This window comes from Myzus persicae, unplaced genomic scaffold (genome assembly GCF_001856785.1).
Source record: "Myzus persicae strain clone G006 unplaced genomic scaffold, MPER_G0061.0, whole genome shotgun sequence".
Classification (NCBI taxonomy): Eukaryota; Metazoa; Arthropoda; class Insecta; order Hemiptera; family Aphididae; genus Myzus; species Myzus persicae.
Genome location: NW_019103893.1, coordinates 149,384 through 162,294, shown reverse-complemented (window position 1 = coordinate 162,294; position 12,911 = coordinate 149,384). Strand labels below are relative to the sequence as shown.

The 12,911-nt window shown below is 27.8% G+C and overlaps 2 protein-coding genes across 9 annotated transcripts in view; both read right to left on the bottom strand.

Annotated features, from left to right (window-relative positions):
* Nucleotides 1-8: 8 nt before the first annotated feature.
* Nucleotides 9-5,609, bottom strand: LOC111036017 (N6-adenosine-methyltransferase 70 kDa subunit). Of its 2 annotated transcripts, none has more exons than XM_022317887.1 (12): nucleotides 5,346-5,609; nucleotides 5,053-5,274; nucleotides 4,753-4,981; nucleotides 4,529-4,692; nucleotides 4,374-4,465; nucleotides 3,569-3,695; nucleotides 3,341-3,503; nucleotides 1,665-1,825; nucleotides 1,433-1,577; nucleotides 1,204-1,351; nucleotides 936-1,114; nucleotides 9-876 (listed from the first exon to the last, which is right to left on the bottom strand). In XM_022317887.1, exons 2-12 carry the CDS (start codon nucleotides 5,177-5,179, stop codon nucleotides 759-761), a joined length of 1,653 nt encoding a protein of 550 aa, XP_022173579.1. In that variant the 5' UTR covers nucleotides 5,180-5,274; nucleotides 5,346-5,609; the 3' UTR covers nucleotides 9-758. The 2 variants fall into 2 exon arrangements, with proteins under 2 accessions (XP_022173579.1, XP_022173580.1); XM_022317888.1 differs by having other exon boundaries at nucleotides 5,461-5,609.
* Nucleotides 5,610-8,947: 3,338 nt separating this feature from the next.
* LOC111036023 (peripheral-type benzodiazepine receptor-associated protein 1) overlaps nucleotides 8,948-12,911 on the bottom strand; it is a 40,415-nt gene continuing 36,451 nt past the window's right edge. For 5 of the 7 annotated variants that reach the window (XM_022317897.1, XM_022317896.1, XM_022317898.1 and 2 more), the window contains 2 exons: nucleotides 10,711-10,742; nucleotides 8,948-9,811 (listed from right to left, as the gene is read on the bottom strand). In XM_022317897.1, coding sequence (XP_022173589.1) covers nucleotides 9,404-9,811; nucleotides 10,711-10,742 — 440 coding nt within the window. In that variant the 3' untranslated portion in view covers nucleotides 8,948-9,403. The remainder of the gene's footprint in view (nucleotides 9,812-10,710; nucleotides 10,743-12,911) is intronic. The other 2 variants (XM_022317903.1, XM_022317901.1) reach the window with 2 other exon arrangements.

Below are 12,911 nucleotides of genomic sequence, written 5' to 3'. Positions count from 1 at the left end.
ATATCGCGTTTTTTTTCTTCGTATTATACACATTAGGTACATACTATGTTTGTATTTTAATTTAATATGATTTTTTAAACATTGGAAGCGTTTATTTACATCCGAGATTTGTCAATATATTAAATTAAACTGTATAATACCTTAAACGTCAACCACCTCAAATGTGTTAGAATTGATGTCGATGCCACAAGTTATTCTATAAATCATTGTAACACATTTTTCTCTACTTGTGAAATTCTTATAACATCAAACGTTTTTTTTCTTATAGTATAGATTTAATGTACTACATTATTATAATATTATATAATTGAGCAACGTGGCATGAAAATCAATCAAATTCAAACATATTACCTAATAGTTAGGTTCTAGGGTATTGAATTTTAATTTTAAGATTATTTATTAATTAATAATTTATTATGCTCTCAAACAAGTTGTATACTTAAGCATTGGCCTGTCAAGTTTATTACATTATGTGTCTTACCGGACCCGAGAATATTAAGCAAAGCAAGTGCCAACACATATTGTATAAAATTTATATGTTTGTGTAATGACATTTTAACTAAATAAACTGGTCCATTGATTTTGGGTACTTTTATTTGTTATAATTTAATAATTACATACTAACTATTAATTTACAACAAATAAATAACATAATAAAATAAAATAAAACATTTTCAAACTGATATTTGTTTTTTCTTACACATCATTAGAAAAATTAATGGATTCATACAACAGCAACAATACCAATACAACCAAACTCATGTATTCCTCTTTAATGTTGTCAAACAATTTCCAGATGGGTATGCTTTCCTAAATTTTGTTATGAGATCTTGATCAGTTAGCCTGATACCTTCTACTTGATTTCCAAGAGTAATCCTGCATAAAAAATTCCATTGCAACTAAACAATACAATATATCGCAAAGTATATACTCACCAGTTGGGTTGAATATTATGAGACCGTCCAAATAACTCAATTTTTCTAGTAAAAGGTGATAATCGTTCTATAATACCATATATTTCATCAGGCTTGTGACTAGTGTCTCGTACTTCAGCCACTATTACATCACAATCCAAACCACAGTTTAAGCTGCGAGGGTTGCCTTTCTTTCCCACCTTAAAAAAATACACAGCAGGTGTCTCACTTAATGTCAATTACTAGATGTAGGACAAACATTATGATTTAAAAATATTTAATAACTCACTAAACAATGTTCTTTGCCATGATTCAGCCAGTGACCTGTTCGACCAGTTCTTATTATTCTTTGTAATTGGTTAGTTTTCACCCAAATTATCTCATCTACTCGTTCATAACCCCATAATTTTAGACATTCTCTGCCAAGCTCCATAGCTCTTTAAACAGTATATGTTATAACAATAATAACAATTAAATACAGTTAATACAATTATTATGCTCTAAGCATCTAAGCTTACCGGCCGGTAACCCATAGAAATATAAGTCCTTCATCCTGCAATTGTGGAATACCCAATCGCCGCATTTCATCATCAGATAAAGTACCATAAGGGAGTTCCATATGAATATCCCATGGTGGATCGGCCATAATAACAGCAAATTTTCCTAGATTACACAACAACGTATTAAGACCAAAAGTAATTAATTAGACAGAATACGTCTTAAACAATTGAATATTGACTCATTATTCACCTAAAAAAGTGAAATCCATAAACCTCAAATCACACTGAATCCACTGACATGGAAGTAATTCAGATTTATCATTAATCAACCCTCTTCTTGATGGAAAACTATTAAGGGCGTTTACTAAATTCATTTTACTAGTTACACCATCAACTGCATAGTGAACATATCTATAACAAGTAAATAACATAATTTAACAAGATAAAAAAAAATACATAATTTATTTGTTTATTTTTATGTTAAATCACATCACTAAATAATAAAGGAAATACTAATAAATTTTTAATATTTATAGTATTTTTAATCAGTTGTTTCAACAAATAAAATTAAGAATACAACTTAGGAAAACATGAGAATGATAAATAAACTGAAGAACACTATAATTATCTTTATGGATAATAAATAAGCTAATATTGGGAAAAACTAAAATAGAACAAAGATAATACTCAAATCGTTCAACTCTGAAAATAAGTTACTTAAATTATAAAATTGTCCTGACGGCTTAGACCATATGTTATAATGTATCATTATATTCTTTCACATAATATTCGTATATATACATAAAAGTCTGAAATCAAAACCAACATTTTTTCTAACGTGCTAAATGGATTCAAGAATATGAATTATGTTTTGTTTTTCTACTGTTTATTTTTTTATATGAGCAATAGAAGTTTGTTAAAAATCTTGATATTATTAACAGAATTTAAAAATGGTAAAAGTTAACTGTTAAGTAATTTAGATTTTTATTTTGATAAAACTTATTAGACTTATTATTTATTTTATTATGTTGTTGTTATTTGAATATAATTATCAATTTAGAACTTTATACAAATATACATAATATAATATACATATTACCTACTATAATAAACTATTTAAGACGTTTTAACTGCTTTATAAAAAAATATTATACAACATGCAAAAATGTTTTATTAACAATAGATAAATAACTTAAATAGGTTTGATCATAACTAAAATATTTTAAATTTACATAGGTAGCCTAAGAATGTACCCTACATGTAATTTAGTAGCCATATTATGTATACTGCAAGTAAATAATTAAATATAATATAAATTGAGTACTCATGCAGTATTTGATGGAAGTGTTGGAAATTAAATGGTAGTTTGGGAATTTAAGCAGAACTCTTGGAAGTATAGGAAGTGAGTAAGAAATCTTAGAAGTTAGTTGTACATAATTCTTCATTGTGAATAATAACCCAGGTTTAATTATATAGCTCAATATATTGGTCAAAATTTCTAAAAAAAAAATTGTAAAACTTTTGATTTAAAAATTATTTAAATTACCTATAATATTAATGAATAAATGAAAGAAAAAAGAAAGAAATAAAAACAATAATAATAAAAAATAAATTTCCCACATAAAAAAGAACTACGTTCTCGTTAAGTTCCTTAAAATTGAATGAAATCATTGGAACAAGTTCCTTTGAAAGCGTTTATTCAAGCACTTATATATATATTTATGTTTTTAAAGTAATTTATATAAGTAACTCATCAACAAATATATGGAAACATGACGATAATCGATTCACTGTAATACATAGAATATTTACCAATACATGTATTTAATATTTATAATTGAAATATCAACATTATAGTTACCTTCTAATTAGTAATTGAATTAAGTTTTATAAATATATATCATAATAAAATGTATTGATACTTACTTACACGTATCCATGTGAAAACAAGTGTTCAGAAAAGAACAATCACCTAAAAGTTCATCAGTATGCATTTGTATAATTTTTTTGAAATGAAGCTTTTTACAAACATGGCCTTCCATGCAATCTGATCGAGTACCATGTGGACAAAATTCCATAACATGTGTTCCTATTATAAAAAATAACTATTAGTATCATTTGCTATTAATTTATTATGATGCTTAATATGTTTACCTCCTTTAGACCGAAACTTTTCACATAAAGATTTTTCTTTAACTGTTTGTTTGGTAAGCAGTTCCATTATTTCTTCACTAATTTTTTTAATTTCTTTTTCTTTAATGGAAGGCATTGAAATAAGGGACTAAACCAGAATAATATAATCAACATTTCGATTACATTATAATAATTTTACTTATTGTTTTACAATTTACATTTAGAACAAGTATAGTTCACCTTTCCACTCAAGAAATTAAAATAAAATTGCTAGAACATACATATATGTACAAGAACATATTCAAGAATGATTGTCAATAAGAAATTGTTGCTCGGACTTCTTTTTAACCACGATTAATGTACAATAGTAAAAATGACAATGATGGTGTGAGGAGGATATAAGTAATAATAATTAAAAACCAGTATCCACCATAAAATGGATAAAGTAAATATATTTTCTCAATGTAACTAATTTCAATGCAACACCAAAAAAAAAAAATTATAATAATTAATAATGTATTAAATAAATTATAACAATGGTGTTTAATAAAATTTTAACCAAATTAAGTTAAGTTAAAACTCTGAAATAACTTTATGAAGCTACACAATATCAATAGTCATTGATATCATTTATCAGAAATCTGGACACGGTCAAGCAACATGTTTATGGATGATTCTCGTGATAAATTTCAAATGGCTATAACATTAAAACCAAGTCCGAATAACAATTTCTGATTTTACCACCATTCTAAAGTCAGAAAAATGTCGATGTTATTTCAATCCTCTAGGTGCATGGTAAACAACACTTGCCTCACATTTTACTCACCATTATGTCATCATCAGACTCATCAGACTTTTTAAAATCGATTGATAACTTTTGTACTTTTGGATTTTTTAAGCATTCATCAATATCTTCATCTGAAAATGTTTTAAATTCATAGTTATCTACTATAAAACATGTGTAACAATAATGTCAGTTACATTCAAGCTGCTTGATTTTATCTTCTATAAGCAACCGAGATTTTTCAAGATGCAAGTTTGAATCGACCTCTGATGATAAATTATTAGTCATTGCAAGTAATTTTGCATGTTCAGCTGTTAATATTTTCAAACCTTGCTGGCCATCAATTGTAATATTTTTTAAACTAAATAAATAATAGGTGTTATGAGACATTATAAAAGTGATTTTATAAAACAAATAATACCTTATAAGATTTTGTGCAGCAAATTTGTACAGCAAATTAACAACAGATGAATGTGATATGTAGGTAGACTCTTTTTTTAAAAGATCAGTGACCAATTGATGAGATGTGATTGGAAGATTAACTGATACATCAACAAGTATTTCAAGTAATACACGTTCGCCGCCAACTTTGCTCCAATCGAAATCAGATTCGTTTTCAGCATTACTCGTACTCGGCAAAAGAGATCCCCCTGCAAATGGAATTATTATAAATTTATAAATTACCAACAACAAACTACTGACGTAGCTAGTTACCACTTACTAGGAACAATTTTATCAGATGACTCATTTAGAATGACTTGCCGCTCTATTTTTCTCTTCTGAAGTTTTTCCCGCAGTGAATTCCGTTTGCTCTTCACAGCTTGAATCTCTTGCCAGGCATCGGACATGATTGAAACATTTAAATCGTAATCACAACCACAACGAATGAATCAACAGCCGACGGAAAAATACATTTGAGTTTCAGCGTTTGCGTATCACATTCCTGTTGTAAATTGAAATATAAACATAGGTACAGTATAATAATATTATTGGGCACATCGCAAAAACGCGTACATTCAAGTGCAGCAAACGATTGTTTTAAAAACTGGTATTATTATTTTTCATGATTTATTCGGTTTTTACAGTTAAAAAAAAAAAAATACATATCATGCTTTGAAGTCACTGATACCTATAGGTATTCGTCGGATTTGTACAACAAGTATTGGTATAATACTTGAATACTAGAAATGAATAAAATAAACGTTGAATTTTGAATTCGACTCGAAATATTATTATTGCGTGATTACACCTAAAAGTAAACAACAAATTCCACACAGAATTCCGGATGTCGAATGGGGACAGTTCTTCCGCTGATAATGGTAATCAAGCGGGTCGCTACCATTTCTCCCGACTTTTTATTATTCCAACTACAATTCTCCCAATAAACTTTACTATTAACTTTACTTTCATTAAGAACAAAATGTTTTCACATCCAAGTCCCTCAGTCTGTAGGTATACAAGCAGGGCCGTGTTTAGGCCGTATTTACCACCAAGATCAAATCAATTAGAGCCGCCCAGAAAAGAGTGAACGTTTTTCAAGCGTGTAAGTCGAGTAAAAATTCTTCAGTTGCGAAGGCCTTACCTTTACCTTATAATGATCATGGAGCCGCCACAGCCCTAAATCCGACCCTGTATACAAGTATACAACTTGGAGAAAGAACTAGGTAGGTTCCTATTGCTTTGTTTAGGATATGAAAATAGTATTTAATGTAACTGCGCCTCGAAAAAATAACCCCAGAAATTCAGACCACGAAAAAACCATCGAAAAATAAGCCCATATGAAATTTTGCAAAATTAAAAAAAAAATTGTCAGGTGTAGTTAATGGGTGAGTTAAATTTGAATTTAATGAAAAATATTTAATCATTACAGTATTTTCTATCATGTTATATTATTGACTATTGCTATTAACTTTTGAGTCAATACTGCCTTACCATGGAACAATAAAAATGGGTTCATGGTGTAAATACCTAGGTACTTAGGTGCCTATAACTTAAAATTAATCCAAATATTTGTATGCCATTGGGCATGTCGTATAGTAACATGTATAATCGTACGATTTTTAAGTCTCCACAATTATTGTTTTTAAAATACAACAAAAACTATTGAAAAAAAACCTTTTGAGATATATTATGAGAATTTTCAATTTTTTGAATTCAATTAGGATTCTATGATAAATAATTTTATAAAAACAGTTCAGAATGGATATCGATCAGGCACATAACAACTACTGTCATACTAGCTATAATGGCTATAATGGTTTAAAAAAATTGACTACCTAGGTATTTGTTTTTATTTATATATTATTTATTATGACTAAAAATACTAATTTTTGTTTTTTTTAATCACACATAGAGAAGCAATGAAATCTCGTGAATATAATATGTGTTAAAGAGACACATAATTTTTTCTATAGGGTTATTTTTTAGGAGGTTTTGGGGTTCTAAATTTCTGGGTTCATTTATTGGGGGATTCAAAACAATATCGATGCATTGCATACAGAATAATTTTTAACTAGACGATATATTATAATTTACCTATACTAATTTAAAATTTTTTATTGAATAATTTACTTCTCATTACTGTACTTTTTAACGATGTAGTTTAAACATAATATGCTTTTTCAAACATTTTTTATTCGAACATACGACCTTCTAAACCCAGTAAATCCCTTGATGTATCTTTCGTGTTATTCCCGACTACACGGATTTAAGTACTCATTCAATATAATAATATAATCTATTAGTACCATAAGCTTTTGTAAGTTACAGGTATACTTATATATAACCTGCAAATAATTTATATTTAAAAGAAAAATCATGGTAGTACCCCTAAATCCGTGGGCCAGTCATGGTTTTGTATGCAGTGGCTTACGTACGTATTTACTCCTTGCATGGTTATAAAATAACCTCACTATTTTTATTCAATAATATTTTTGAATTACTTGATAATACCTATTATGGTTTGGCCGGTTTAGGTGTGTAATATGTACCTATAAACAATTATTGTGTCATATAAAACAAATTAGTCTAATGTAAAAAAATTTAAAGTTTCAATATTTTTTTTAAGAAGTTTTAATGGTTGGGTGAAAACATTCAATTTTACATCTCTGAATAGGAAACATTTGTAAACTTTTGTCATATATTTATCTCACAAATGATTAGAATTAACAAGACTGTACATATTTGAAAGATATTATATTTTAATTTATGAACAGCATTCAATAATTTATTTGAAGTACCTTAAAATTACATTACATATTATGATAAAATGAGTATATTTTAGATATAATCCATTATATAGCTTAAAAGTAATCATCGTAGAATATAATTATAGACAATTTTAATGTTATATTAAAATGATAGTAAACGATAACGCGAACAATGTTCATAAAAGATTTTTTTCTAGTAAAAATCTAAAGGTGAGAATAATTATTTACAACAATACACATGTTATAAAGAACGTACCTAATAATTATAGTTATATTATTACATGTTGTATGTATATAAATAATATTACCGTATGTGTATGTGCATACAAATTATATTATATACATGAGAATGACAAGAAACGTTTGAAAAAAGAGTTTTCCATCTGTTTTTAAATTATTCCTATCTCTTTATGTCATCCTATGTACATCGATAAGGCTATAATATAGGACTTGATAAGACACAACTAATACATCCTGTTTCAGTATAAACCTAACATAATCCATTATTATATTATAATATTTGACGAAAACACGAATAGCAGCCGACACAATATTATGAAATTGAAAAGAATAAGTACGTATATAGTATTATAATGTATAGTTGGCAGTTGCGAAATGGAATCAGTGTTGTTATACAATATTATTATAATCGAGGCACCGAAAACTCTATATTATTATTATTATTATTTTAAGCACGTATATGGAGCAATAAAATTCTAGTTTGTAACATGTGAAAATTTAGACGACCAAAAAATATATATTTACATTATATCGTTACGTGGGTAGGTAATAATATTATTATGAATACGATTCGTTTTTGATTGAACATTTTGACGAAATTCCATAGATTTAAAAGAACTAGTGCGTACACGAACGACGAATATTATATGATTTATGCGATCATTTCGTGCGGTCACGTGCAAATATTGCAACGTATACAAGTCGTTTTCGGGCCTTAAAGTGGCTCTCCTCGAGATAAGACGAGTCATGAATGCTGGAAAATCGGAAGCTGGCGCCACCGCAGATGTGTGCATTTAGTAGGTATGTTGTATCGAAAACGTGTAATTTGTAATTAAAAAATAATGTCTTACTTCAAGTATACAGTGCAGGCGGTTGTAAGTAAACAACTAATAATATCACAGCCTTTGACTTTTCTCACGTACAGCTTATAACAAACCTATCGTTTAATATTCGTAACCATATAATAATATTATAACACTATTATGTATGCATATTATACAAACTATACAATTTAAATTTATATATAATATTAACAATCAATAATAATATATTTAAAATATAATAATGACGTGTATAATATGTACGTAATACGATGTATACCAATCGAAATAATGAAATAATTACATTATTGTTTTATATTATTGGATTATAATATTATATAAAAAAAAAAATAATAATTAACTAAATGTACGTGTTATAAGTCGGATTAGAAAATAAAAATAATAATAATAATAATTATGTCTTTAAATCTTATATGGAAGTCAAAAAGAGAGTAATACGTGACAACATATTCTATAAAAAAAATATTTACCGTTGACTATTAACATAATGAATCCAAATGTGACTTTAAAAATTAAAACATAAACAAGTGACATATGATATTTTATTCATCACCGATTACAGTTATTCGAAGAAAGAGTATTTTTTTTATCAATTTTGTTATTTCTTTATGTTTGTATTCAATCAACTGTGAGCATATCGGTTTGCTATATCTTTTTAATTCATGAAAATATTTACCAATATCAAGAAACGTAAAGAAATACATTAAATAATACGTTAGCAATATAAACGGATCACAGTGACATCGGCAGTGAACACTACGTTAATAGTCATCGGTAAACATCATTTTCCCAGTCCAAATTTCATGAAAATCAATTCTTTGCCCTTTGACAGAATGTTATCCACACCATGATCGGGCTGCTGTTGCTGTTGCTGTGGCTGCTGTTGCTGTTGTTGCTGATTTTGTTGGTTCATGGTGGTGTTGTTAACAGGATTGTGATGGGTCAGATCGTTCAGCTTTTGCATGAAACTTGACGTTCCACCTCCAGCATGCCCTTGGTTATGGATTTGTTGACCGTCTTGTGGCCTGCTACCAAGTCCGAAGTCTGGAACGACATGCGCTAGGCCCTTGAATAGTTTGCCAGATGTGCTCTGAAGACCACCACTACCCGCCGACTGACCACCGCTTCCGTCTCTACCATCTCTCCTCTCGTACGGATCTCCTCTCTCCCTCGCATCCACCGCTGACATCTAAAATCCCGTCATGATTCGTTAAGTCTCAAATATTCCAACAAAATTACCCTAACACGCGACCAACGCACATGGGTTCTCAAAGTCTTGGATATACCGTTTGAGTGAATAAATTCAGCTGCCTGTTATGAGTACATTTCGAGAGAGCGTTGAAAATTAAAATCAATATCTAGCATTAATTAAATAATTAATGTTTATAGATTTAAATATAGTGTTGGGATTAGTAAATTAAAATTTAATTTCGAATTTCAGTTGATTCAAATTTAAAAAAAAACTTATTTTTTATGATTTATACCCAGCGTTTTAATAAAATATCACTTTTCTTCATACATCTAAGGAGACGCAGGTAACCACAACTTTAATTGACATATTATATACTAAAGTAGGAAAAAATAAATTTTACTTTGCAGCTATGACGATGAATCCCAAATTAAAATTACGTTATAATAGTAAATATAGGAGTGTACACAGTAGTGTATCTATAAAAATATATCTTACAAAAAAACTGAAAAAATGTATTCAGGTAATTAGTTTTTTAAAGAGAAAAATAATATGAATTGGATAAATCTAAAATACAGAAAAAACATTAAAGATAAACTAACAATTAATAAATGTATTATCTTACAAAATCCTATGTGAGTATTACTATATTATTAATATACCTGTAATTATCGAATTTTAATGATTTAAACTTAAATATTGTGTACACTATTCCATTATGTTTATAATGTGACGGGTGCACCGGCAGCTAGACGTAGCACACAGAATATGTTATGTTTTGTGTGTGTAAATATTGTAGAGGTTGTAGATGTCTGGTCGATAAAGAGTGTGAGTGTATTTGTTGTATAAATATATGTACTGAAGAAGACACAGATCATTAATAGCTCACACGCACTCACCTGGTGATAATCATACTGCGGAAGGCAGGCATCTATAGCGAACAGAACAAAGATAGAAAAACAAAAAGATAGAAAAACATACAGAAAACATATAATTTTGTATGGTTTGGTTTTTTTGACCATGACAAAAAAACTAAGACACAGAACATGCAATATCTGAGTATCATAATGATGAGTAATGGATGAATTCACAAAAATAAAATCATCAAAAATAAAAACGTAACTGTAGATTCTTTTTTTTTTAATTTCGTTTTTATTTAAGATGTGATTGTGTGCGGTGGAAAACCATTTACATGCTTGGAACACATTGAAGGTGGGTCATATCGTTGACAAAAATTTACAAATTTATTCAGTTTGAACAAACCAATTCAGCATTTTTTATTAAAACAACAATTTATAGCTGCTGAATAAATTTGAATTAATCAAGAATCATAAAAAAATGAGGAAAAAAATAATAAAACATTTAAAGCACACATAGAGATCAATGTTATAACATGCATTTTGTATTTTTTAAGGACAATTAAACAAAATATGTAGGTGGAGCTATAACTATTAGTTCTTATGTATATTTAAGTTTAAAATTAATATTATAAACTGTTACATATAATACTGTACTTATTCCCTATATTTTCAATAATATATTTTCCTTTAATGCAAGGAAAAACATTTTTAATTATTATTTTTTTTTTAACTTGAATATAAAAATACATTTTTACTGCCAGAAAATAATATTTTCAATTTGTTGTAATAAATTTTAACAGCTTCTAAGAACATAATTTTTGTGTTGAATATGTATTCAATTTATATTTGTTTTGGATTTTTTGAAGAATTGTTGTTAAAATATTTTTTTTATGTTAAATATAGCTTTACAAATTATGAATTTACTTTAAAAAAAATACTAATTGATTCAATGACATTCTTTAAAAATACACTATATCCCCTATAATTTAAACATTTTAAATATGATTTTTAATAAATCAATTTATTTATTTTTCGTGTTTTACTCTAAGATTCCATTCAATTAAATTATTATTACTGGTACAAAATATGGAGTCGAAACTTAATATTGTACTTATTTGTAATTTATAGCTCCACTTACTCATTTTTTTAATTCTTTCGATTTCAATCACGAATAAAATTAATTTTATTAAAAACAGTTATACAACTTTATCATAATATGTTTTATTTTAGACTCAGAGAGGAGAACTGAATGGTAATATGTATGTGTTTTTATTTTATTACCTGTTCTAATATATCATTTTTAAGAGCGGTAAAATAGATAAGATATTGAATAATAAGCTAACGACCACAATATATTATATTATAACTATTATGTAATAATTAAAGAAAATTATTTTAACCTACCATATTACTAATAATAATAAAACAAATATATCCTTATATTTACAAGCTGACAGTGTATCTCCGCTCAGAATCGTTTTCCGTATGCAATGATTTATCGTTGAGTATAAAATGTAATGTATTCAATACTGCAGTGACCTATTCAATGGAGCGAGGAACACCTGAAATTAATTATACAACAGGGACTTTTCCTGTTTGCGCCTATTTATCTAAGCGTGCTATTCTGTTGACGTTACAAATTAAAACATAATCGTTTGTTAGAAGTTATATGTTTCAATCAAATATTGGGCAAGAAAAATAGAAAAACTGATCAATCAGTTACCTCAAAATCAAGAAATGTAAATGCGATAAAAAATAATTGTTGTACCTTAAAATTCATCAAGTGGGTATATTAAGGGCTATGACCACTGTAATAATAATACGTAGGTAATAATTACTTTCATAAATCGAGTAGAAGTAGCAAACTGTCATACAAGGTTGATTTTTCGAACAGAAAAATTTAACCAAATGCACAAAATGCTTTAAAATTTATTCTTGGTGTGAGATAACTTGATTCAGAAAATTGTTGCATACCAGATGACGAAAAACTACTCGGCTTTAATAAATTAATTGAGCTTAATACTTAAAGAAACTAAATATTTTTTTTTTAATCAGTCAGAAATAAATATTGAATGTGGCCGTGGTGTAAGGAAAAATAGTAGATAGGTAGATAGTAAAGCTATTTTAATTCAATATCGGTATCGATTGTTCATGTACTCTCCTAAAATGTTCACAGAATACAAAACGTATGATATTGGAAAGGGTGTTATTTGATATCCATTGACATGGAATCAATTAAA

Bases quoted from the DNA above. Each gene is read 5' to 3' on its own strand.
- LOC111036017 (XM_022317887.1), bottom strand. From the start codon at position 5,179: ATGTCCGATGCCTGGCAAGAGATTCAAGCTGTGAAGAGCAAACGGAAT. The intron at 4,466-4,528 runs GTAACTGACATT...AAACATTTTCAG, and splicing joins TAAAATCAAGCAGCTTGAAT to ATGAAGATATTGATGAATGC. The intron at 1,826-3,340 runs GTAAGTATCAAT...TACTTGTTATAG, and splicing joins TTTCACATGGATACGTGTAA to ATATGTTCACTATGCAGTTG.